The following is a 25881-nucleotide window of genomic DNA, read 5'->3' on the forward strand; positions in this document are numbered from 1 at the left end:
TCTTCAACCAGAAAGACTGAAACAAAATTTTAAAGTTAAAGATGTATTATGTATTATATTCACCATTCACAAAATAAATTGAAATCAGTCATTTAATTTATTTAATCCTCGCCGTATCCCTATGAAACTGGTACTGTTTTTATTCCACTCTACAGATCTGTCAGAGGTTAAGTGATTTGCCCAAAGTCACATAGGTAGCAGGTGGCAGAGGCAGGATTCAAGCTCCAAACCCATGCTATACCATCTCTCAAACTGCTGAGAAGTCCCTAAGGGCAGGGGTTCCCATACCCGGGGCCGGGGACCGGTAGGTAGCCTGTTAGGAACCGAGAGGCACAGCAGGAGGTGAGGGATGGGCAAGCTCCACCTCCTGTCAGATCAGCAGCCACATTAGATTCTCATGGGAGCATGAACCCTATTATGAACTGTGCATGCAAGGGATCTAGGTTGCACGCTCCTTATGAGAATCTAATGCCTGATGATCTGAGGTAGAATAGTCACCCGAAAACCATTCCCCCGCCCCCGCCCAATATGTGGAATAACTGTCTTCCACAAAACTAGTCCCTGGTGCCAAAAAGGTTGGGGACCACTGCCTAAGGGTATTTCACTTACAGTGCCCTTAACCTGAGAAAGCTTAGATTCTATCAGCAAATCTCCTTTGTGTTTCACAGTGGATTTGACTGTGACTTGCAGGGAAGTTAAAATGTATCAGAAGGCCAGGCACAGTGGCTCATGCCTGTAATCCCAGAACTTTGGGAGCTGAAGCAGGCAGATCACTTAAGGTCAGGAGTTCGAGACCAGCCTTGCCATCATGGTGAAACACCATCTCTATTAAAAATACAAGAAAAGGCTGGGCACGGTGGCTCACTCCTGTAATCCCAGCACTTTGGGAGGCTGAGATGGTTGGATCACAAGGTGAGGAGTTCAAGACCAGCCTGGCCAAGATACCGAAACCCCATCTCTACTAAAAATAAAAAAAATTAGCCAGGCGTGATGGCGCATGCCTGTAATCCCAGCAACTCGGGAGGCTGAGGCAGGAGAATCACCTGAACCCAGGAGGCAGAGGTTGCAGTGAGCCAAGATTGCACCACTGCACTCCAGCCTGGGCGACAGAGCAAGACTCTGCCTCAAAAACAATGTATCAGAAGACATATCTGATCTTCGCTTTTGAATGTTCCAGGGCTGCCAGCGTATCGTAGAGGACTGGCAGAAAATCCTTATGGTGCGGTCCCTTGTGGTCAGCCCTCATGAAGACATGAGAACCTGGCTCAAGTACGCAAGCCTGTGTGGCAAGAGTGGCAGACTGGTGAGTGATACCCACCTACCCACATGGGCAGGTAGGGCCCCATGGTGTCCCTGGGCTGTCCAGTTCTGTCTATAACCCAGTCTCTCTTATTTTTAAGGCTCTTGCTCATAAAACCTTAGTGTTGCTCCTGGGAGTTGATCCGTCTCGGCAACTTGACCATCCCCTGCCGACAGTTCACCCTCAGGTGACCTATGCCTACATGAAAAACATGTGGAAGAGCGCCCGCAAGGTCTGTATCCTAGTGCATCCAGAACAGACCACCTTCTCCAGAGTGCCCGCCTGATCTGCTTCTCTCTGCCCCTTTAAGGCCAGAAAAGAAGCAGTGTTTAAACCACCTACTCACAATGTCAGGGAGTTTCTTCCTGTTATGAAGCTATTTGGCCTAATTTCATAAAGTGAATCATAGTTGAGGAAATACATGTATACCATTGATCAAACCAATGAATGTGATCACAGTTATATGTATTTGTATCTAGAAAGTGCTGGGACATAGAAAAGGCACACTTTCTACCCCTAAGAGAAGATGGGCTGTTTGGTACAAAAAAGAGCAGATTTGTGAATACACAGACTAGAACTTTCACAAGACCAATTTGGGTTTTTCAGACTTCTGGTCCCCTGTTCTGTCATCAGTTTGGATTCAAAAGGAATAACATGCGGGGTGTAATGCTGAAACCAGGAGGGAAAGTTATCTTGAAGCCAATGTAGAATTCCTCTGACTTTATTTACAGACAGGCCCTTGGGAAATAGATGTGGCTCCTGGTTTGGGGGTTTTCTTCTTTAAACAATCTGCCTGGATGATGGTGAGGACTAATAACTAGTAGGCCCTGGAGGCAGTCAGCACCTGCTTTGGCTTCCCCTTCCTCCTTCTTACCAAAAGGAAGAGGGAGTCCCAACTAGCCTTCTCTCCCCATTGTGACCCCCACAGTGAGGTACCTGAGATGAGAGAGGAATAAAACCCACTGGAGCCTCTGCTGTGGGGAGATCTCATAAAATAAAAGTTGTGTTTCTGCGGAAGGCACACTTAGGAGATCTGGGAACTGGGTCTAGAAATTGACTAATTTTATACATGACTGACTCAGGGTGGCTGTGAATGCCACCCAGAGTGGGATCAGCCAGCCTGTACCCAGGCACCTGGTCTTTGGAATTTACTGCAGTACCAATGACCTAAGTTTCCTTCTTCAAATGTGCAGCTTGGATATTTTGTTTGTTTTTGTTGTTTTGTTTTATTTTTCAGTCTCTCTGAGCCTCCCAGGCCAGAGCATTTCTGATTCAAAGCCTGACCTCCTCCAGGCAAATGAGAAAAACAGAAGGTGCTGGATCTGAGTATAGTCTGGTTTCCCTCCTATATATAGTCTCCAAGTCTTTGACTGTCTTGCCCAAGGCAGGCCGAAGAAGTCTTTTGGGTAATATCTCAAGCAAGGAGTGGCTTCTTTCAACATAAGACCCCAGCCCAGCTTCTCCATAGAATAGTCTTTCTTAGTAGCCCAAATTCTGGTGGAATTAAAAATTAGGAACCTATTTAAAGTAAAGTGCTGGGACTTCAAGCCCAGAACTAGAGATGTCATATCTTCATAGTTAAGGAGCGACCCAAAGAAAACTGACTACTTAATAATTGTGCTGCTGATCAAGACACTCACTGAGCCTTCCTTTCCTCCACTGTAAACAAGAATCATGCTCTGCCTTGCCTGAGGCAAAGGAAGTATTTGTGGGAAAAGCAGACCCTGTTATCCTGGAAGGCATCAGGCTATGGGTATATGTATCATGTTTTCCTAGATGAGACACTTCACAGAGTCCAGAGACAGGCTGGTCTTCTGTAAAATTTCACTGAGCAAGGCCGTTGTTCTTGCCCACAAACCCACCCATGCAATCTAGAACCAGAATATTGTGCTTAACTAAAATCCTGCGGGCCTATGAGAGGCCTCTTCCAAGTGACAGGTCCTTCATTTATAAGAGGGAAAGAATCACTTTTCCCTTTTTTCATTTCCTGGGGATGGAGAAAACAAATTTTAAATAGAAAATTTCCAATTCCTTGAAAATAATTGCCTTGTACTATACAGTAGAAAGATACTGGATTCTCTTATGCTGGATAAATGAAATATTGAGCTTCAAATCCAAGCTTAAAACCCAGCCTCCCCAGCTTTGGCAGTTTATATTTTGTTCAGCTCCGTATTAAGTCCACCAAAGAGTTTAAACCCAGTGTCTGGATTGTTAATGCAGGTAGCTTATGGGCTCTGAAAAGCACCTAGCGTCAGAGTTCCTGGTTTAGCTCCTACCTGCGTGACGTACGCAATGATCACACTGAGTTATCACCTTTTTAGTGATGGATTTTTTTACTACTGCCTCCCAATTCTTTTTTTTTTTTTTATATATACATATAATCAGATTTAAGCCAGGTGTGGTGGCTCACACCTATAATCCCAGCACTTTGGGAGGCTGAGGCAGGTGAATCACTTGAGGTCAGGAGTTCGAGACCAGCCTCGGCAACATGGTGAAGCACCGTCTCTACTAAAAATGCAAAAATTAGCCGGGTGTGGTGGTGCACACCTGTACTCCCAGCTACTCGGGAAGTTGAGGCGGGAGAATCGCTTGAACCTGGGAGGCAGACTGCAATGAGCCAAGATCACGCCACTGCACTCCATCCTGGGTGACAAGAGTGAAACTCTGTCTCAAAAAACAAAACAAAAAATCAGATTTAAGATGGGTCAATGTAGTTCTCCTAGAAAAAAAAAACTAAAGAGTGGTTCATACCTGTAATCCCAGCACTTTGGGAGGCCATGGTGGGAGGATTGCTTGAGCCCAGGAATTTGAGACCAACCTGGGCAACATAGCAAGACCTCATCTCTACCAAAAATTGAAATTAAAATTAACTGGACCGTGGTGGTGTGTGCCTGTAGTTTCAGCTACTGGGAGGCTGAGGTAGGAGGATCACTTGAGGAAAAGTGTTCAACTCTGCAGTGAGCTATCATTGTACCACTGTACTCCAGCCTGGGTAACAGAGTGAGAGACCCTGTCTCTAAAGAAATAAACAATTAAATTTAAAAAATTAAAATTAAAGGAAAATTTATCACTTCCGAAGTGTGGGATACTAATGTAGTTCATTTTTCAAAGCTGGTGGTGAGTAATGGATCTCTGTGAAGACAGACGTCTGAGGGAGACAGGTGTTAAGTGTTGGAACATCTGTGTGCCTGCCCTGTCTTCATGCAGTGGATTAACTGCTTGATCAATTGTTTGTCATGTCATTCTGGCTCTGGGTTAACCCAATCTCTTCATGCCAATTAATTCCTTATATTGAAAAGCATCTGAGGATCGTCCTGGTCCCCAAGCTAGGGAGTTTCATTTTCTTCAAGACTGTCATCACTGACGTGTTTTTTTGTGGTGTGTGTGTGTGTGTTTGTGTGTGTGTGTGTGTTTTGACACAGAGTTTTGCTCTTGTCACCCAAGCTGGAGTGCAATGGTGTGATCTCGGCTCACTGCAACCTCTGCCTCCGGGTTCAAGCAATTCTCCTGCCTCAGCCTCCTGAGTAGCTGGGAATTACAGGCAGCCACCACCACACCCAGCTAATTTCTGTATTTTTAGTAGAGATGGGGTTTCATCATATTGGCCAGGCTGATCTCGAACTCCTGACCTCAGGTGATCCACCCACTCTGGCCTCCCAAAGTGCTGAGATTACAGGCGTGAGCCACCACGCCAGCCGTTTTTTTTTTTTTTTTTCTTGAGACAGTCTCACTCTGTTGCCCAGGTTGGAATGCAGTGGCACGATCTTGACTCACTGCAACCTCCGCTTCCCGGGTTCAAGTAGTTCTCCTGCCTCAGCCTCCCAAATAGCTGGGATTACAGGTGCACCACACCACACCTGGCTAATTTTTGTATTTTTAGTAGAGACAGGTTTTGACATGTTGGCCAGGCTGGTCTGGAACTCCTGACCTCAGATGATCCGCCGGCCTCAGCCTCCCAAAGTGCTGAGCCACTGCACCTGGCTAACATGTTTTTATTTAAAACAAACAAAAGTACCTCTTATTTGATTTACCATAAGGAGAACTATTATTTATCGGAAGTCTTGATTTTTTCCTTCTTCTGCAGCACAGAACACATTGTCTCTTTTTCACATTCTTTCATATAATGTTTCCTTTCCCTGTGTTAACACATTTAGATTTTGCCATTTTTCCATTTGAGCTTTTGATGTTTGTACATTCTATCTCCATCCTTGAAGCCCTTTATTATTATTTTTGTTTCTATTTGTGGGTTTTTCCCCCCTCTAGAAAAAACAAAATATTTGTTATTCCCTTTAAAGGTGATATGGACCCTACTTATCAAGATGCTGGTTCGACTGTATGTGGCGGGCTTGTACAGTAGTCCCAGATCTGTGATTCTGTCTCTGCTCTTCCTCAGTTCAACTGTCTGTTCCTGACTCACATGTCCTCTGCTTACGTTGTATACAAGCCCGTAGTGTAAATAGATCTAGCAGCTTTAGGGTGCTCTGGAGATTTTGCCCCTAAGTCACCCTGTTCAACCAGATGTCTGCTGAGCTGATATCTTCTCCCTGTTTCATGTGAATGCGTGAGGGTCTTCACCCCAAATCTGTGTTCTTATTTGGGTGCTATATGATTTTTAAATCTATAGTTTTTGCTCTGCTGGACTGTCCAAGGTACCCTGGTGTTGTAAACAAATACCAAAGTTTTATTAGCCTGAAACAATTCCCAAAAGCCTAATATCCCCCAGGGTAACATATTGATAGTGAAGTAAGCAGTTGTTTCAAATTACTTCATAGGAATTTTTATATGGGGTAGCCAGGCATGAAACTGCCAAGGCTTATAAAACTGGTAATTATAGTTGGCAGAGGAGAGCCAAGACTTGAGTTGAATAAGTCATGAATATTTTTGAAAAGCCCAGCCTCTCCCAGCATCACGCCCTGGTCCTCTGTCCTATGGGGTCGTCATCCTGTGCTTTAGGGTATTCTCTTTGGAGAGGGGTTGACTCATGTGCCTATCAGATGAACAGTAGCTCCCTTCCTCTGAAGTTGGGCCACATGCCAAGTGGCTCTCTGTGCCTTTGTCCTGTTACAGATCGATGCCTTCCAGCACATGCAGCATTTTGTCCAGACCATGCAGCAACAGGCCCAGCATGCCATCGCTACTGAGGACCAGCAGCATAAGCAGGAACTGCACAAGCTCATGGCCCGGTGAGGTCCCTACTGACCTGGGGCAAGTCATATTTCAGCCCTGTCATCCCAGCAGCTTCTGCAGCAAGGAGGAGTTCAAGGCTTCTTGGGTGGCTGATTGCTGACATCTCTCTTTCCTTTTCCAGTAGGGATCCCAGGCAACCACCAAATCATGCTGCTCCAAAGTCTCTGCCACTTGCTTTCTTAAGTTCAGCAGCCCAAGAGCACCCATGTGCTGTTCTCTTGGCATCTGACTTTAGAGTTAGAGTCCTTGTTTTCAAATGTCAGATATGCTGCCTTTCTTTTTTGAGATGGTCTTGCTCTGTCACACAGGCTAGAGTATGGCCTTGATCTCCTGGGCTTAAGCAATCCTCCCACATCAATTTCCCAGGTAGCTACAGGCACGTAGCTACAAACAACAGGCCTGCGTTTCCCCTACAAGTTTAATGTTGCCCAGGCTGGTCTCAAACTCCTGGGCTCCAGCCAGCCTCCCTCCACGGTCTCCCAAAGTGCTGGGATTAGAGGTGGGAGCCACGGTGCCACCCTAGGCTGCAGATTTGATATTTCACTTCAGAGAAGTGACTTAACCTCTCTGTGCCTCAGTTATCAATATAAAAGGGACAGTAATAGTTTCTGTTTCCTAGGGTGGTATAAAGTAGTGTGAGGATTAATGCAAAGAATACAATGTCAAGCATTTCGAGCAGCATTTGGAATATAGTAGCAGTCAGTAAATGTGGGCTAATCTTATTTCAATGAATGGAGGGGAAGGGAAAAGTAAGGGAGAAGCCATATAGCAATGAGAAGTAACTCTCAACAACTGTCACCCACAAAAATTGGATTTGGGGTAGATAGGTCCATATAGACCTATCTGTACCAGGTACCTGGTTTATGCTGTCATTGAGAGACAAAGGTCAAGATGGAAAGATGGTATCTTAAAATTGTATTCCAGGCCGGGTTCAGTGGCTCACGCCTGTAATCCCAGCACTTTGGGAGGCCGAGGTGGGCGGATCACAAGGTCGGGAGATCGAGACCATCCTGGCTAACACGGTGAAACCCCATCTCTACTAAAAATACAAAAAATTAACTGGGCGTGGTGGTGGGCGCCTGTAGTCCCAGCTACTCCGGAGGCTGAGGCAGGAGAATGGCATGAACCCGGGAGGCGGAGCTTACAGTGAACCGAGATCATGCCACTGCATTCCAGCCTGGGCAACAAAGCAAGACTCCGTCTCAAAAAAAAAAAAAAAATGTATTCCAAAAGCCCGTCTCCTTTCTTCCATATGGCTGAAAATTTTGCTGACTCCTTCACATTGCCTCCTGAGAACAAGAGGAAATACTAGAAGGGCTTCAGTGTCCCCCTAACAATTCGTAGCCCTCTTACAAGGGCTGTTTTGAGGAGGGAGCATCATGGGGGCTTGTTTCTCTGCTTCCAGATGCTTCCTGAAACTTGGAGAGTGGCAGCTGAATCTACAGGGCATCAACGAGAGCACAATCCCCAAAGTGCTGCAGTACTACAGCGCTGCCACCGAGCACGACCGCAGCTGGTACAAGGTGATCAGAAGCAGGGCTGTCTGTGAGACCCAGCACCCTGGCTGGCTTGCTCATGTCCTCCTGTGTGCTCGTGGTTACAGCTGAGCTTCTGTGGAGCTAGGCTGATGCTGTTAATTTGTTTCTTGAGTCCCTGGAGTCTGTCAGTCACAGGCCCAGGGAGCCTGCGTTTCCCCCACAAGTTTAATTAATACAGAAAGATTATTGTGAGAAATACCTGTTACACCATTATTAGGTGTGTGGGGTGCTGGGGATTGCTGCTGTCTCTTCGATTCTGAGCTGCTTGTTTTCCTGGGAGCATCTGGACACATGGTTAATCTCTGGAGCGTCATCTTCCCTTGGGTCATCTGTTCCTGCTCAGCATTTTTCTGATTTCCATCCTTGCCTGCTCCTCAGCTAAGAACTTAACTTTCTTTATTTTTATTGGAAAGATCCAAGTAACATCCTGTTATGTTACAGGAAACTTTTGAAAGAGATAAACAGAATTAGAAAATTTATAAAAGATGTGATTGATGGAGGGGTGATTTTTGCAAGTATATATCTTTAGTGAGAACACATATTCTCATTTCTTTTTGAGAGGCTTCCTGGTAACTAGGTGTGGCAGATATCATTGATGTCTTTCCAGTATCTCCTTGGCTTGCCAATACTTTGTGAATTAATCCCTCTGAAATCTAAACTTGCATCTGAGGACTGCAGAAGCACTTACAATACGGATCTTACCTTTGTTTAGGCATGCTTCATTCTGGTTTGCATGAATGTCCAAAGCTGCATGTCCAAAGCTGGAAAATACATCCAGTAAACACTATTAGCTGGAAGCTTGTTAATCAGAATTTCATTCTAACCAGAGTTACTTTTCTTCATTTAGCTTTTAGGAAGTAAGCATATCACAAGAAAAAAGCTGGTTTGAGGAACTTTAGTTTTAGTTTTTAAAAGCATTTCCTAATGTCGGTCCCTTTGGTTTTATAATGTGTTCTGCCATCAACGTCATGGCCCTGTGTGCCTGCCAGGACTGTTTGTCTGGTTCACCTTGACCCCAGGTCATTGCCAGGCACATAGCAGATATATGAGATGTTCGGTGAATAAATGAAAGTATGGAAAAACTGAAACCTGGGTCATTGTAGAATTCTTACTCACCAAGTAAAGGTTAATTGTGATCAGTCTATTCTGCTTAGATGAGAAAACGGACATACCTGTGTTCGAGGTTTTTGGCAAGGCATACAAACGAATTTCCTGATTATTCAGAAAGGTCAGCTATTAATGGGTCACGTAGTGTCCTACTGTCACTGCAGAGTTACCGTGAGTGGAAGCAAACTCTGCCTCACACGCGCTAAACCAAGCAGTGGTGCGCTGTAGTCACTGCCGCTCAGAGCCCCGGAGAGAGTAGTATTCCTTTATCCAAATAAGCACCAAGAGTTCGTCCATCAAGCATTGAGCACTGGTTTCCTGTCAGGCCATGGGCTAGGTGTGGGGACCAGGTGGATGGGTGAGATTCTTTCTCCATCATGCTCCTATGCTCTTCATGTCTTCCTTTGTCCACTATCTGGTGACCTGTCAAGACTTTGCTCCCCTGAAATATTGTGATGACTGCTGCTTGCCCCCACTTCTGCTTGCCGCTTCTGCTCTCCCCTAAATGTACACTTTATATCCAGTGCAGCTCTGCTTTCTGGATATAAAGTGCCAGCCCCGTGCCTGCTCCAGGCATGCTTTGCTGGCCTCGCTCTCACTCCTCGCCTGCGTGTATCTCCTGCGCAGTCACATCCATGGGCTTGTTTCCCGTGAACTAATCTGTGCATCTCTGGCCTTATTCTTCCCCCTTGCCAAGTAGTCCCCACCGCTGCTCTCTTGTTTCCGTCCTTGCCCTTCTGCAGCTCTCTTCCAGACCTACCCCAAATCCCTCTTCTTGACAAAGCTTTCCAAATCCCTGTCCTTGCTACTCCCGTTGTGCCTTGCAGAGTACCTAGGTCTTCAGGTTTGTGTGTGAGCTCCCCTAGGAGGCCAGGAGATCCCTTGAGGCAAGAGCTCTCTCCTGCTCCTCTTGCTGTGCCCTTCTCGCAGTGCAGTCACAACAGTACATTATATTGTTAGTGCTCCACAAAGTGAGTGGATCATGTTGAATTTAGTAAAACAGCCATTTCTGAGTGTCTCCTTGAAGTGTTTGCTTTATGGACACAGAGAAGAGGCAGGAGCAGCTGTTCCTCAGCATTTACCTTGCACTCCTCTGAGCCCTGCTGTTGGTCACAGCTCCAATGTCTGTCCTTGCCTTTCTCCCCAACCAGGCCTGGCATGCGTGGGCAGTGATGAACTTCGAAGCTGTGCTACACTACAAACATCAGAACCAAGCCCGCGACGAGAAGAAGAAACTGCGTCATGCCAGCGGTGCTAACATCACCAACACCACCACTGCCGCCACCACGGCCGCTACTGCCACCACCACTGCCAGCACCGAGGGCAGCAACAGTGAGAGCGAGGCCGAGAGCACTGAGAACAGCCCCACCCCATCGCCGCTGCAGAAGAAGGTCACTGAGGTACCCTTCCCTTCTTCCTTATTAACAACCAACCAAGGTGCCAGGCTCTCTGAGAAATGGAACCGTTGTTAAGCTTAAAAGGAACCTGAGGCTGTATCTGAAGTGCCAGGTGGAGCTGGAAAATACTGCCTGTCTGCCATCCAGCACTGCCTGAGACAGGGCTTTGTGTGGATATTTGTGTTTGGGGAGCTGAGGCAGCCTCCACGCTGAAGAACAAGCTCCTTGTCAAGCTTCCCCGTGGATGAGCTCATTCTCTACATGCTGCACCTGTGTGTGGGTGGCTGTACACAGCTGCAGGTCCACTCTGAGGATGGGGCTTGGGAGGTCCATCCTCTGCCTTTTTCTCTTCACTTCCACTTCTTCCCCTTCTCCTTGGGCTGTCAGTTCAGAATGTACTAGGGCAGCTGGCAGGCCCAGAGATCAGAGTGTTCAGAGCCTCAGCCCCGCCTCCTCCCACCCGTTCAGGAAGCCACTGTCAGCCCCAGATAATAACAGTTATGATACAGTTGCCATTTATTGAGTCTTTGCTATGTGCCAGGTAATGATTAAAGCTTTTTCATGCATTAACCGATTTAATTGTTATAACCACCCTTTGAAGTAGGTACTATTAGTATGCTGTTATGCCCATTTTACAGATGAGAAAGCTGAGGCAAGAGTGTCAGTAACACGTGTGTGTTCCAACAGGATCTGTCCAAAACCCTCCTGATGTACACGGTGCCTGCCGTCCAGGGCTTCTTCCGTTCCATCTCCTTGTCACGAGGCAACAACCTCCAGGATACACTCAGGTATCAGAGAAGGGGAGGATGCAACTCTGGTAGGCCATGTTAATGGCAGGACATAGAAGTCACACGTAAAAGTCCTCTTTCCCTTCCTGACCCTGATGAGGACACTCAAGATGGGTGTATGTGCCTTTTTTCTGCACTGCAGTTTGAAGAGTAACAGCTGACTGGGCCCCACCTGTGTGGGTGAAACCTACAGAGAGTGAGGAGGAGAAGGGGAGCAAGAACTCTCCATGTGTGGTTTATTATGTAGGGACTATTAACCCATTTGTTAATCACAGTATTTCTTTTTTTCTGACCGCCCGTTGCCTGTTGAAGTCACAGTATTTCTAAAATCCCTCAGCAACTTGGAGAGGTCTAAACAAACGACCCAAATCAGTCAGTCCAGAGGGTAAAGGTGACAAGGTCCATGTCCTCCTTCATTGGAGGATCTCCAGCCAGCTAAGAGGCAGGTGTCCCTGTTGCCTCTGCCCTACAGCGACTCTTATTTATGTGCAGACTTGTGGCTCTCTAAAGGTTATCCTGGCTCGTCTGTTTGATGTCTGCGTACGTGCTGTAGTGACCCCTCGGTGACCTGGGATGAAATGCTCATTTGCTCAGGGTGATTCTTTTTTTTTTTGAGGCGGAGTCTCGCTCTGTCTCCCGGACTGGAGTGCAGTGGCCGGATCTCAGCTCACTGCAAGCTCCGCCTCCCGGGTTTACGCCATTCTCCTGCCTCAGCCTCCCGAGTAGCTGGGACTACAGGCGCCCGCCACCTCGCCCAGCTAGTTTTTGTATTTTTAGTAGAGACGGGGTTTCACCGTGTTAGCCAGGATGGTCTCGATCTCCTGACCTCGTGATCCACCCGTCTCGGCCTCCCAAAGTGCTGGGATTACAGGCTTGAGCCACCGCGCCCGGCCTGCTCAGGGTGATTCTTGTGGTGTTCAGTCAAGAGCACTGCCACCCATCACAGACACCTGCTCCCATGGGAGAGCAAACACATTTGAGAGTCACTGGTTGGAGTCCCTGCCAGATCTCTTCTTGGGAGCCTTAAAGATTAAAAACAGACAGGCAAAAACTGGGAAACGCAATTTTCTATGACTTTCTCATTTCTTTTTCAGAGTTCTCACCTTATGGTTTGATTATGGTCACTGGCCAGATGTCAATGAGGCCTTAGTGGAGGGGGTGAAAGCCATCCAGATTGATACCTGGCTACAGGTGAGGACACTTGGTTACAGGTAAGGGTGGCCCCGATTCTCTCTTCTGGAGGGGGTGAGCCATCCAGATTGATACCTGGCTACAGGTGAGGACACTTGGTTACAGGTAAGGGTGGCCCCGATTCTCTCTTCTGGAGGGGGTGAGCCATCCAGATTGATACCTGGCTACAGGTGAGGATACTTGGTTATAGGTGAAGGTGGCTCCAAGTCTGTCTCCTGTGTGTCTCCTCACACAAGCATGCTCTGTTCAGCGTTGCAAGGCAGCATGTGTTAATACAGTGCTAAGGAAGTAGGGCTCAGTCCCAGGGTCAAGGGTCCATATTTTCTTTATTTTCTTTTAGAAACTAAAGGGAAGGGAATGAACCATTTCAGAGTGTCAACCAAAACAAGTGACAATAATTGATCTTTGCCTAGAAGAATAACTAGTTGTTTCAAGTCTCATATGCTACATACTGTGTCTTTTTGAATACCAGGTTATACCTCAGCTCATTGCAAGAATTGATACTCCAAGACCCTTGGTGGGACGTCTCATTCACCAGCTTCTCACAGACATTGGTCGGTACCACCCCCAGGTACGTGGAGACCCTGAGCAGTTTCTCTTCTAACCACTGGTTTGGTGGTCAGCCTTTCCAAAAGCTACCCTGGAGACACAAGCACAGGAACTAGGAGTCATGTGTTCCATCCTGGCCCAGGAGGGTCTGTCCAGCCAGCTGTCCCAGAGGGCCCGGGAGCCTTGCTGAAAAGAAAGCATTCCCTCCAAGACTGAGTTAGCCCCTTCCTGGTAGCCTCAAGCAGATGTTAATGCCACACTCACCACTTGTTTTGTCATTCTCCTTAAAATTCACACCAGCTCTCCCCCAACCCACATTCCTTTATAGATGTTCCTTCTGTCTTTCCCTCAGGCCCTCATCTACCCCCTGACAGTGGCTTCTAAGTCTACCACGACAGCCCGGCACAACGCAGCCAACAAGATTCTGAAGAACATGTGTGAGCACAGCAATACCCTGGTCCAGCAGGCCATGATGGTGAGTTGGAGCCACTGTGGGGTTCCACAGACCCTGGTCACCTAGCTGGTGGGTGCAAGTGGGATTGTTTTTCTTCCTCACATTGGTGCTGTGCACTCCCTTTGACTGCCGGAAAGAGTACCTCCTGTGTCTCCAAAACAGACCTTTCTGAGGTTAGCTGATTCTTGGTGCTTCTCTCCTTCTTCTCTTGGCTTCAGGTGAGCGAGGAGCTGATCCGAGTGGCCATCCTGTGGCATGAGATGTGGCACGAAGGCCTGGAAGAGGCATCTCGTTTGTACTTTGGGGAGAGGAACGTGAAAGGCATGTTTGAGGTGCTGGAGCCCTTGCATGCTATGATGGAACGGGGCCCCCAGACTCTGAAGGAGACATCCTTTAATCAGGTACGGGGTAAAAAACACGGAAGGACATAACCCTGTGGAAACATTCTGCCACTAAAAAAAATGAAATGAGAAAAGTTTTACAAAATGAAAGGACATGACCCAAGGCCTTTGTCAGACTAATAAAACGAGCTCTGATGGAGGTCACAGAGCATAAAACACCAGAAATTAGTTACAGGGACCCTCCTGAATTTTAACTGGAAAAGCCCAAGATTTCTCAAGAGGTCATCTCGTCTCTCCTCTCACCCTTCCCTGTAAGCCATGCTGCTGGTTTGGGAGCTCCAGGGTTGGAGGCCTGCACCTCTGCTCTCGCTTTCTCCAGCCCCCTGCCAGTGTTTTCAGTCCACAGCGGGCTCCTGAGGAATGTCTGCAGTCAGCCTGGGGATTTTGCCTCCTGGCTTGGTTGAAACTTTAACCACTTGAAAATGTACCTGCTTTCTCTCTCAGGCCTATGGTCGAGATTTAATGGAGGCCCAAGAGTGGTGCAGGAAGTACATGAAATCAGGGAATGTCAAGGACCTCACTCAAGCCTGGGACCTCTATTATCATGTGTTCCGACGAATCTCAAAGCAGCTGCCTCAGGTGGGAGCTCCTGGCAGGGTTAACTGTCATTATAGTCCTTTCTGTTTTACTGTCTATGAATGTTCTGACACTCATTCCAAAGCATCTGGTTTTACTTCTGCTTTGGGACAAGTAATTGTTATTAGCAATCCACTGAAAAATAGTTAAATTGCATTTAAATTCCTCCCTGGAGGCAGAACACTAAATCCTTTGGTAATTATTCACAGCTCACATCCTTAGAGCTGCAATATGTTTCCCCAAAACTTCTGATGTGCCGGGACCTTGAATTGGCTGTGCCAGGAACATATGACCCCAACCAGCCAATCATTCGCATTCAGTCCATAGCACCGTCTTTGCAAGTCATCACATCCAAGCAGAGGCCCCGGAAATTGACACTTATGGGTAAGGACCATTGTGCACTTCTGTCACCCGCTTCTCCCTCCTACCCTGGCTGAGACCCCTTCCCTCTTCTGAAATTACTGCTTGCCATTCCCACTACTCACCTATCATAGCTACATCTTTCCCATGCTCATTGAAAGGAAAATAGAAGACAAGCAAATTTCTTATTATGTCCTCAGGACTTAGTTCATTCATGTAGTTGGGCTTATGTCAAGCATGATCACACACAAAGGGAATGACAAAAGCATACAAGGCAGAGAAGTAACAGTGGAAGGCAGGTGTTGGGGACTGATGAGGCCAGGAAGGAGGCAGCTGGGTGCAAGAGGGGAATTTGCTAGCTCCTCTGAAAAGGGGGCTTCTGGCTCTTGAATTTTTTTTTTTTTTTTTACCATCATAGCCTCTGTGGTAAATGACTGTGTAAAATGAACAAGTGGATTCTCACAGTGAGATTTGTTAAGCAAGTGGCCTCTGGAATTTCCCTTGGGGTAGAGTGTTACTTATGGGGGATGTTTTAGGGAGGCCTGAGTGCTGTGGTGGCACTTTGAGGCCTCTCGCTGTTTGTTTGTTTGTTTTTCAGACAGTTTTGCACTTGTTGCCCAGGCTGGAGTACAATGGTACAATCTTGGCTCACTGCAACCCCCACCTCCCAGGTTCAAGTGAGTCTCCTGCCTCAGCCTCCTGAGTAGCTGGGATTACAGGCATGTGCCACCACGCCTGGCTGATTTTTTTACTTTTAGTAGAGTTGGGGTTTCACCATGTTGGCCAGGCTGGTCTTGAACTCCGGACCTCAAGTGATCCGCCTGCCTCGGCCTCCCAAAGTGCTGGGATTACAGGTGTGAGCCACCGTGCCCGGCTGCCTCTCACTTCTCTCCCCCTGACAAGACAGAGACTCATTCTGTTGCCCAGGCTGGAGTGAAGTGGTATGCTCTCAGCTCACTGCAACCTCCACCTCCTGAGTTCAAGCAATTCTCGTGCCTCAGCCTCCCTAATAGCTGGGATTACAGGCGCACGCCACACACTCAGCTAATTTTTATATTTTTAGTAGAGATGGGGTTTCACCACGTTGGTCAGGCTGGTCTCAAACTCCCGACCTGAGGTGATCTGCCCAGCTCAGCCTCCCAAAGTGTTAGGATTACAGGTGTGAGCCACCGCACTCGGCCTCACCTCTCGATCTTAATAATGCTAATGTTTCTTAAATGCAGTGATTATTCGCCAACACCAATTAATCATGGTCCACAGGTGATTGTCTCTGCATGGGCTGTTGTCTTCTGATACCAAAATGTGGGTCAGGCTGGTTCTTGGGGAGTTTAATTAAAGAAAGTTTAAGAAAGGAATTGTTTCCAGAGTTGTGAACAAAGCTAACAGAATCAACAAGGAGTGCTAATGAACAAGTACAAGTGAGAAATTGTTACTCAGCCCTCACCCCCACACTCCAGAACTGGAAGAACAAGGAGCCCAGCAAGAACCATCACTGCGCCGGAGAGGCCATCTAGCAGAGTCTGTGGCCCAGAGGGAGTGGTGTGGCGGCTTCTAGAACTGGGGCCAGGCTGGTGGTGGGGGGCACATATCCTGACCTCTCCTTCTACCCATCCTTTGACCTCTTGCCAGTGCCCCTCTACCATTGGCCATGCCCAAGTGGGATCCCAGGTGATGCAGCCTGTAGGAGTCAGGCTTCTCAGAACAGAGGACAGAGTGGGTCACAAAGCAGGAATGATCATTTCCGTGCCTAACCATTCCTGGTCCTCAAAAACAGGTTTGGTTTGGTTTGGTTTTAATTTGAACAACATTGGTCATTGAGAACCATAAAAGGCAAAGCCACTCTTTTCATCAATTCTAAGGATTGTTTTTTCTTTTTGTGAGGAACGTGTGATTAAGTAAGGCATATGTAGTCTGTGGGATCCTTGCATGCAGTGGTGCTCTTAGCTGAAGAGCTGAGGACCGCTGATGTACACTTGCCGCTCCCACTGTTCCTTACAGGCAGCAACGGGCATGAGTTTGTTTTCCTTCTAAAAGGCCATGAAGATCTGCGCCAGGATGAGCGTGTGATGCAGCTCTTCGGCCTGGTTAACACCCTTCTGGCCAATGACCCAACATCTCTTCGGAAAAACCTCAGGTATTCAGAAACCCTGAAATGGCAACAATTTGAGAAGTCTTCCGGTTTTCTCCTACATTTGTCTCATGTAGTCATGTATTATACCTTAACAAAAAAACTAAAATTAGGGAGCCAGGCACTTTAATTCCTGCCTATAGTCCCAGAAACTCCAGAGGTTGAGGCAGGGGTGTGACTTGAGCCCAGGAGTTCAAGGCTGCAGTGAGCTGTGATTGCAGCACTGCACTCCAGCCTGGGTAATAGAGCAAGACTGTCTCTTTAGAAGAAGAAGGCTGGGCACAGTGACTCACACCTATAATCCTAATATTTTGTGATTCCGAGGTAGGAGGATCACTTGAGCCCAGGAATTCAAGACCAGCCTAAGCAACATAGACCCCATCACTATTTATTTAAAAAAATTAAAAGGTGACCAGGCACAGTGGCTCACGCCTATAATCCCAGCACTTTGGGAGGCCCAGGCGGGTGCATCACTTGAGGTCAGGAGTTTGAGACCAGCCTGGCCAACATAGTGAAACCCTGTCTCTACTAAAAATACAAAAATTAGCTGGGCGTGGTGGCGGCCACCTGTAATCCCAGCTACTCAGGAGGATGAGGCATGAGAATTGCTTGAACCCGGGAGGCAGAGGTTGCAGTGAGCCAAGATCGCACCATTGTACTCCAGCCTGGGCAACAAGAGTGAAACTCCATCTCAAAAATAAATTAATTAAAGTAAGAAAAAAAAATTAAGTGGCCAGGCATTGTGGCTCACATGTAATCCCAGTACTTTGGAAGACTACAGCAGGAGGATTGCTTGAGACCAGGAGTTCAAGACCATCCTGGACAACAAAGTGAGACCCTGTCTCTACAAAAAATAAAAAAATCAGCTGGGCATGGTGGCTCACGTCTGTCGTCCCAGTTACTTGGGAGATGGAGGCGGAAGAATCATCTGAGCCCAGGAGGTCAAGACTGTCGTGAGCCAAGGTTGTGCCTCTACACTCCAGCCTGGGCAGCAGAGCAAGACCCTTTCTCTCAAGAAATTTAAAAATAAAAATAGGCTGGGCACAGTGACTCACACCTGTAATCCCTGTCCCTACAAAAAAAAAAAAAATTAAAATTAGCTGGGCACAGTGTAGTCCTATCTACTCAGGGGTCTGAGGCAGGAGAATCACTTAAGCCCAGGAGGTCGAGGCTACAGTGAGCTGTGATGGTGCAACTGTGCTCCAGCCTAGGTAAGAGCGAGACCCTGTCTCAAAAAGTAAATTTTTAAAAAATGTTTTAAAAATGAAAAATTAGGCCGGGCGTGGTGGCTCAAGCCTGTAATCCCAGCACTTTGGGAGGCCGAGACGGGCGGATCACAAGGTCAGGAGATCGAGACCATCCTGGCTAATACGGTGAAACCCCGTCTCTACTAAAGAATACAAAAAGCTAGCCGGGCGACGAGGCGGGCACCTGTAGTCCCAGCTACTTGGGAGGCGGAGGCAGGAGAATGGCGTAAACCCGGGAGGCGGAGCTTGCAGTGAGCTGAGATCCGGCCACCGCACTCCAGCCTGGGCGACAGAGCCAGACTCCGTCTCAAAAAAAAAAAAAAAAAAAAAGAAAAATTAAGTTATAAAATTGTGTAACTTAATTTGTAACCAAGTTCTTCCAGAGTTTTTAGGGTATTCTCATTGGGAAATGCCTTTAACAACCTCCAAAGAATCCAGCAGGGAGCAATCTGTGGCACGTAGACAGGAGAGTCTGCAGATGGGATGGGTCTCACCCCTTGTGGGATGAAAGCTAAACCTTTCCCATCGTCCGTACTCTGGCACTCCTCTTCCTGTTAAGACCATGAGAATTCACTTGAGAGGCACTTTAGTCACTTGATTGTTCCCCCAAAGCCACGAGTTGGGCAGGTTGAAGAGACCCATGTTGCTTTCACTGCACCATCAGTGCACTGTCTTTCTGTGATGCCTTACTCTTCACAAAGCATCCCTCAACACACACCACACCAGCCTGGTGCAGCGGGGGCTCATTAAAAATAGTCAGGGCCGGACGCAGTGGCTCATGCCTGCAATCCCGGCACTTTGGGAGGCTGAGGCAGGCAGATTACGAGGTCAAGAGATTGAGACCATCCTGGCCAACATGGTGAAATCCCTTCTCTACCAAAAATAAAAAAATTAGCTGGGCATGGTGGCATGTGCCTGTAGTCCCAGCTACTCGGGAGGCTGAGGCAGGAGAATCGCTTGAACCCAGGAGGCGGAGATTGCAGTGAGCCAAGATTGCGCCACTGCACTCCAGCCTGGGCGACAGAGTGAGACTCGGTCTCAAAAAAGAAAAAAAAAAATAGTCTGCCTGTGTCCTGAGCTGAACAAGGTTATACTCTCTTTACAGTACACTAACCTTGCTTTTCTGTGGGCGCCAGCATCCAGAGATATGCCGTCATCCCTTTATCGACCAACTCGGGCCTCATTGGCTGGGTGCCCCATTGTGACACACTGCACGCTCTCATCCGGGACTACAGGGAGAAGAAGAAGATCCTTCTCAACATCGAGCATCGCATCATGTTGCGGGTATGTGATGTGGCCACGAGAGCCAGTACCCCTTCCATAGAAAAGAATCTCTGTAGTGCTGCTCTTCTCATTCCTCTCTGTATGTCTGTCACTGAAAAATCTCTTTGAGAGAATCAGATTTGAAGAAGGTTTAATAAAGTGAGTCCTCGGCCGGGCGCGGTGGCTCAAGCCTGTAATCCCAGCACTTTGGGAGGCCGAGACGGGCGGATCACGAGGTCAGGAGATCAAGACCATCCTGGCTAACCCGGTGAAACCCCGTCTCTACTAAAAAATACAAAAAACTAGCCGGGCGACGTGGCGGGCGCCTGTAGTCCCAGCTACTCGGGAGGCTGAGGCAGGAGAATGGCGTAAACCCGGGAGGCGGAGCTTGCAGTGAGCTGAGATCCGGCCACTGCACTCCAGCCTGGGCAACAGAGCCAGACTCCGTCTCAAAAGAAATAAAAAAATAAAAAAAAATAAAGTGAGTCCTAAAGCAGATAACCTTCTAAGAAACTGAAGGACCCGAGGCCGGGCGCAGTGGCTCAAGCCTGTAATCCCAGCACTTTGGGAGGCCGAAACGGGCGGATCACGAGGTCAGGAGATCGAGACCATCCTGGCTAACACGGTGAAACCTCGTCTCTACTAAAAAATACAAAAAGCTAGCCGGGCGAGGTGGCGGGCGCCTGTAGTCCCAGCTACTCGGGAGGCTGAGGCAGGAGAATGGCGTAAACCTGGGAGGCGGAGCTTGCAGTGAGCTGAGATCTGGCCACTGCACTCCAGCCCGGGTGACAGAGCGAGACTCCGTCTCAAGAAAAAAAAAAAAAAAGAAACTGAAGGACCCTTAAGCTGAGAAACTGTTTTCACCATCCTAGGGAAGACTAGACAGATAAATATTCGGCACCATGTATTTACTAATGTATACAAAGCACTGGCCGTATGGAGAAATAATGTTTAGTAGATGTGTAAGTAATAAGAAAGAGAATTGCTTGTTGAACAGTTGCTTGAAACCTCCAGTACTCTCATCTGCACAGAAGGCCTATACTGAGGTGAGGTCTCATGTTTTTCCCTTATGCCTTGAGGTTCCAGTGGTCATCAGGTTAGAGTGGTCACTTCATTTCTCCTTTTGCCACGTTCTTATTTCCCTTTTCCTTTGGCTGTGATGGGGAAGTTAGAACTCAGCTCTGCCTGGACCCCAAGACTTGTTTCTTCCTGGATTCAAACTACATGTTTTAGGCTGCTCTCTTACTGAACAGTTGTGTCCTGATGCAGATGGCTCCGGACTATGACCACTTGACTCTGATGCAGAAGGTGGAGGTGTTTGAGCATGCCGTCAATAATACAGCTGGGGACGACCTGGCCAAGCTGCTGTGGCTGAAAAGCCCCAGCTCTGAGGTAGGCCACTGGGGCCCTGCAGACCTGCGCTCTCCCGCATCCCCCACTCACAATAGGATGGCCCTTCTGTCTGTGCCTGCGCACACAGTGGCTCTTCTTTGCGGTGATTGGCTGTAGAGCATGTCCAGACTTTTCTAACAAAAATGGGTGAGCAAGACAAGTTCACAGAGTTAGAATGAGTAGTTTCATATTTCTCCAGAACTCTTTATATATTAAAGAATTAAAGATAGTTGTCTTTTTTATATATATTACAAATTTCCTATTAACTTAGTTTTTAAATGTTGCTAATTTTTGATTTGGTTTGGTTTGGTTTGGTTTTTGATACACAGTCAGCCCTCTATATCCGTAGCTTCTGCATCTGTGGATTCAGCCAACTGTGGATAGAATATTAAATATATATATATATATAAAATAATAAGAAATGTAAATTTTTAAAAATATAGTAGAATGACTATTTACATTGTATAGCATTCGCATTGTATTAGGTATTATATGTACTCAAGATGATTTGAAGTATAAAGGAGGTTGTGCATAGGTTACATACAATACTGTGCCATTTTATTAAAAAATTGTTTTTGGCTGGGTGCAGTGGCTCACACTTGTAATCCCAGCACTTTGGGAGGCCAAGGCAGGAGGATCACTTGAGCCCAGGAGTTCAATACCAGCCTGGGCAACATAGTGAGACTCCATCTCTTTTTTTTTTTTTTCCCCACCCAGGCTGGAGTGCCAATGGCAAGATCTCAGCTCACTGCAACCTCTGCCCCCTGGGTTCAAGCGATTCTCCTGCCTCAGCTTCCAAGTAGCTGGGATTACAGGCACATATCACCATGTAGGTTTAATTTTTGTATTCTTAGTAGAGACAAGGTTTCACCATGTTCAGTCTAGTCTCAAACTCCTGACCTCAAGTGATCCACCCACCTTAGCCTCCCAAAGTGCTGAGATTACAGGTATGAGCCACCACACCTGGCCTGTGAGACCCCCATTTCTACAAAAAAATTAGCCAGGCATGGTGGTACATACCTGTAAGCCCAGCTACTTGGAAGGATCATTTGAGCCTAGGAGAATGAGGCTGCAGTGAGCCTTATCATGCCACTGCACTCCATCCTGAGTGACAGAACGAGACCTTGTCTCAAAAAAAAGCAGTAATTTTTTTTTTTTTTTTTTTAAGAGACAAAAGTCTCACTCACTGTGTCACCCAGCCTGGTCTTGAACTCCTGGGCTCAAGCGATCCTCCTGCCTTGGCCTCCTGAAGTGCTGGGATTAGAGGCATGAGCCACCACACCCAGCCTACACCATTTTATATAAGGCACTTGAGTATTGCAGATTTTGGTATCCGATGGGGGCCCTAGACCCTATCCTTTATGGATACTTAGAGACGACTGTACAAGCATTTTTAAAAGTTAGAAGTTACCAAATTTTTAATCCTTTAAAGTTTCTTCCTTTGGTTTGTTTTTGTGTGGTTGGTTGGTTTGTGTGTTTTTTTGGGTTTTTTTTTTTTTTTTTGATACAGGGTCTTGCTCTGTCACCCAGGCTGGAGTGCAGTGGCGCAGTCTCAGCTCATTGCATACTCTGTCTCCCAGGTTGAAGTGATTCTCCTGCCTCAGCCTCCAGAGTAGCTGGAATTACTACTCTGTAGTAGTAGGTGGAACAGGCGTGTGCCACCATGCCCGGCTAACTTTTCTTTTTTTTGAGATGGAATCTCGCTCTGTCACCCAGGCTGGAGTGCAGTGGCCCAATCTCTGCAAGCTCTGCCTCCCAGGTTCACACCAGCCTCCTGCCTCAGTCTCCCAAGTAGTTGGGACTACAGGCGCCCACTACCGTGCCCAACTAATTTTTTGGGGGTTTTTTTTGTATTTTTAGTAGAGATGGGGTTTCACTGTATTAGCCAGGATGGTCTCGATCTCCTGACCTTGTGATCCATCCGCCTTAGCCTCCCAAAGTGCTGGGATTATAGGTGACAGCCACCGTGCCCGGCCACTCTTTTGTATTTTTAGTAGAGACAGGGTTTCACCATGTTGGCCAGGCTGGTCTTGAACTCCTAGCCTCAAGTGATTCGCCCTTCTCAGCCTCCCAAAGTGCTGGGATTACAGGCATGAGCCATGGCACCTGGCCTCTTCCTTTGGTTTTATATTTAGAAAGGCCCTCTCCACCTTGAGGTTATTTTTTAACCTATATTTTTTTACACTAGTTACAGGGTTTTTTTACATTTAAGTTCTAACCCAAGCCAGACACTATGGTGCACACCTGTAGTCCCAGCTACTTGGGAGGCTGAGGCAGGAGGATTGCTTGAGTCCAGGAGTTCAAGGCTGTAGCACATTAAGACCACACCTCTGGACTGGGTGCAGTGGCTCATGTCTATATTCCCAACACTTTGGGAGGCTAAGGTAGGCGGAATGCTTGAGGCTCAGGCATTTGAGACCAGCCTGGGTAATGTCGCAAAACCCCATCTCTACAAAATATAAAAAAGTAGCCGGGTATGATGGCGCTTGCCCATTGTCCCAGCTAGTTAGGAGGCTGTGGCGGGAGGGTCACTTGAGCCCGGGAGGCAGGGGTTGCAGTGAGCTGAGATTATGCCACTGCACAATCTGTCACTCAGCCTGAGTGACAGAGCCAGACCCTGTCTCAAAAAAAAAAAAGAAAAAGACCACACTTACGAAAAGCCATTATACTCCAGCCTGGGTAATATAGTGAGACCCTGTCTTTTGAAAAAAAAAAAAGGCCAGGCACAGTGGTTCACACCTGTAATCCCAGCACTTTGGGAGGCCAAGGCGGGTGGATCACAAGGTCAGGAGTTCGAGACCAGCCTGACCAACATGGTGAAACCCTGTCTCTACTAAAAACACAAAAATTAGCTGGGCATGGTGGCGCATGCCTGTTATCCCAGCTACTCAGGAGGCTGAGGCAGGAGAATCGCTTGAACTGGGGAGGTGGAGGTTGCAGTGAGCCAAGATCGTGCCATTGTACTCCAGCCTGGGCAATAGAGCAAGACTCTGTCAAAAAAAAATCTTAACTAAGTTTGAAATTTATTTTAAGATTAAGGTGTAACTTTATTTTTTTAAAGATGACTAGCCAGGACAACACTGTTGGCCAAATAATTCATCCTTTCCCTGCTATTTAGAAGATTTTGTTTTTATTGAACACTGAATTTTTTTTATTTTATTTTATTTTTTGAGACAGAGTTTCACTCTTGTTGCCCAGGCTGGAGTGCAGTGGCATGATTTTGGCTCACTGCAACCTCTACCCCTCAGGTTCAGTGATTCCCCTGCCTCAGCCTCCTGAGTAGCTGGGATTACAGGCCTGTGCCACCACACCTGGCTAATTTTTGTATTTTTAGTAGAAATGGGATTTCACCATGTTGGTCAGGCTGGTTTCAAACTCCTGATCTCAGGTGATCCACCCACCTCAGCCTCCCAAAGTACTGGGATTACAGGCATGAGCCACCACACCCAGCCCAAACACTAAATTATTGTGTGTCGTTGGATTTCTTTCTAGGACTCCTCTTCTGTTTCATTGCTCTTTCTGCCTGTTTCTCAAGTTCCATGGTGTTAATACAAGTCCCTTCTCAGGGGCTATTGTCATCTATTTTTTTTCTTGATGCTGTTACATCTTTATACTCATAAGGGGATATTCTTAAACTGATATTTTTCATTTACTCAGATCTTTAAGTCTTACACATTTCTAATTAAAGTTTAATCTAAGGCATAGTTCATTGTTAGAATTGTGAATGAGGTTTTTGTAATGTTATACATTCTAACCAGTTATTAATGAACTGTAAGAAAACAACTGATTAGGCCAGGCGCAGTGGCTCAGGCCTGTAATCCCAGCACTTTGGGAGGCTGAGGCAAGTGGATCACTTGAGGTTCGGAGCTCAAGACCAGTCTGGCCAACATAGTGAAACTCCGTCTGTCTCTACTGAAACTACAAAAATTAGCTGGGAGTGATGGCAGGTGCCTGTAATCTCAGCTACTCAGGAGGCTAAGACATGAGAATCACTTGAACCCGGGAGGTAGAGTTTACAGTGAGCCAAGATAACACCACTGCCTTCCAGCCTAGGTGACAAAGCGAGACTCGGTCTCCAAAAACAAACAAAAGACAGCTTATTAGAGTATAATTATGTTGAAATTAAAGTTTCCAGAGCCTTGCTTCACATGCACTCCTGTGTTCTAGGTGTGGTTTGACCGAAGAACCAATTATACCCGTTCTTTAGCGGTCATGTCAATGGTTGGGTATATTTTAGGCCTGGGAGATAGGTGAGTAATTTAATTTGGTTTTTTTAGTCTTCTTTATCCCATTGTAGTTTTCCTAAATGGTTTCATTTGGCTTTCCAATTAAATATATGGCTCTTTGGTAAATAAATATTGGTATTGTGTATGTAAGGTCTCTTTTACAACATTAGCCTTAGTTCCCTATTGATTGTGATGCCATCAGAAGAATGCATCAAACTAAAGAAAAGGAAAAATAGTTCAAGCTGGATGCAGTGGCTCATGCCTATCATCCTGGGAGGCCAGGGCGAGAAGATCACTTGAGCCATGAGTTTGAGACCAACTCGGGCAATAGCAAGAGCCCATCTCAATAAAGCCCCACATAGTTCAAGGATACTACTTTCTCCTTAGTTTGGCTTGATGTATTAAAAGCAGTATTTCAGGGCTGGCTCATGCCTATAATTCCAGCACTTTGGGAGGCTGAGGTGGGAGGATCACTTGAGTCTAGGAATTTGAGACCAGCCTGGGCAACACAGCAAGATCCCATCTCTACAAAAAATGAAATAATTAGCCAAGTATGGTGGCATGCACCTGCCGTCCCAGCTCTTTGGGTGGCTGAGGTAGGAGGATCACTTAAGCCCAGAAGGTCAAGGCTGCAGTGAGCCATGATTGCACCACTGCATTCCATCCTGGTCAACAGAGTAAAACTCTGTCTGGAAAAAAAAAAAAAAAAAGTAAATCATATTGATTTTATTCAATAAACATTTGTCAGTCACCACTGTGCTAAGATAAATCTTTTTA

General features: G+C 46.9%; 1 protein-coding gene across 5 annotated transcripts in view; it reads left to right on the plus strand.

Annotated features, from left to right (window-relative positions):
• The window catches only part of MTOR (mechanistic target of rapamycin kinase), a 153018-nt gene that overhangs the window by 115478 nt on the left and 11659 nt on the right, over positions 1-25881 (plus strand). For 4 of the 5 annotated variants that reach the window (XM_033228384.1, XM_033228385.1, XM_033228386.1 and 1 more), the window contains 16 exons: positions 1178-1303; positions 1401-1532; positions 6368-6483; positions 7893-8010; positions 10284-10532; positions 11217-11317; positions 12412-12508; positions 12981-13079; positions 13410-13532; positions 13730-13912; positions 14357-14491; positions 14698-14872; positions 16847-16982; positions 19360-19507; positions 20756-20878; positions 25046-25128. In XM_033228384.1, coding sequence (XP_033084275.1) covers positions 1178-1303; positions 1401-1532; positions 6368-6483; positions 7893-8010; positions 10284-10532; positions 11217-11317; positions 12412-12508; positions 12981-13079; positions 13410-13532; positions 13730-13912; positions 14357-14491; positions 14698-14872; positions 16847-16982; positions 19360-19507; positions 20756-20878; positions 25046-25128 — 2144 coding nt within the window. The remainder of the gene's footprint in view (positions 1-1177; positions 1304-1400; positions 1533-6367; positions 6484-7892; positions 8011-10283; positions 10533-11216; positions 11318-12411; positions 12509-12980; positions 13080-13409; positions 13533-13729; positions 13913-14356; positions 14492-14697; positions 14873-16846; positions 16983-19359; positions 19508-20755; positions 20879-25045; positions 25129-25881) is intronic. The other variant, XR_004441102.1, reaches the window with a different exon arrangement.

The sequence above is a fragment of the Trachypithecus francoisi genome, unplaced genomic scaffold, assembly GCF_009764315.1.
Source record: "Trachypithecus francoisi isolate TF-2019V2 unplaced genomic scaffold, Tfra_2.0 Lachesis_group12, whole genome shotgun sequence".
Lineage (NCBI taxonomy): Eukaryota > Metazoa > Chordata > Mammalia > Primates > Cercopithecidae > Trachypithecus > Trachypithecus francoisi.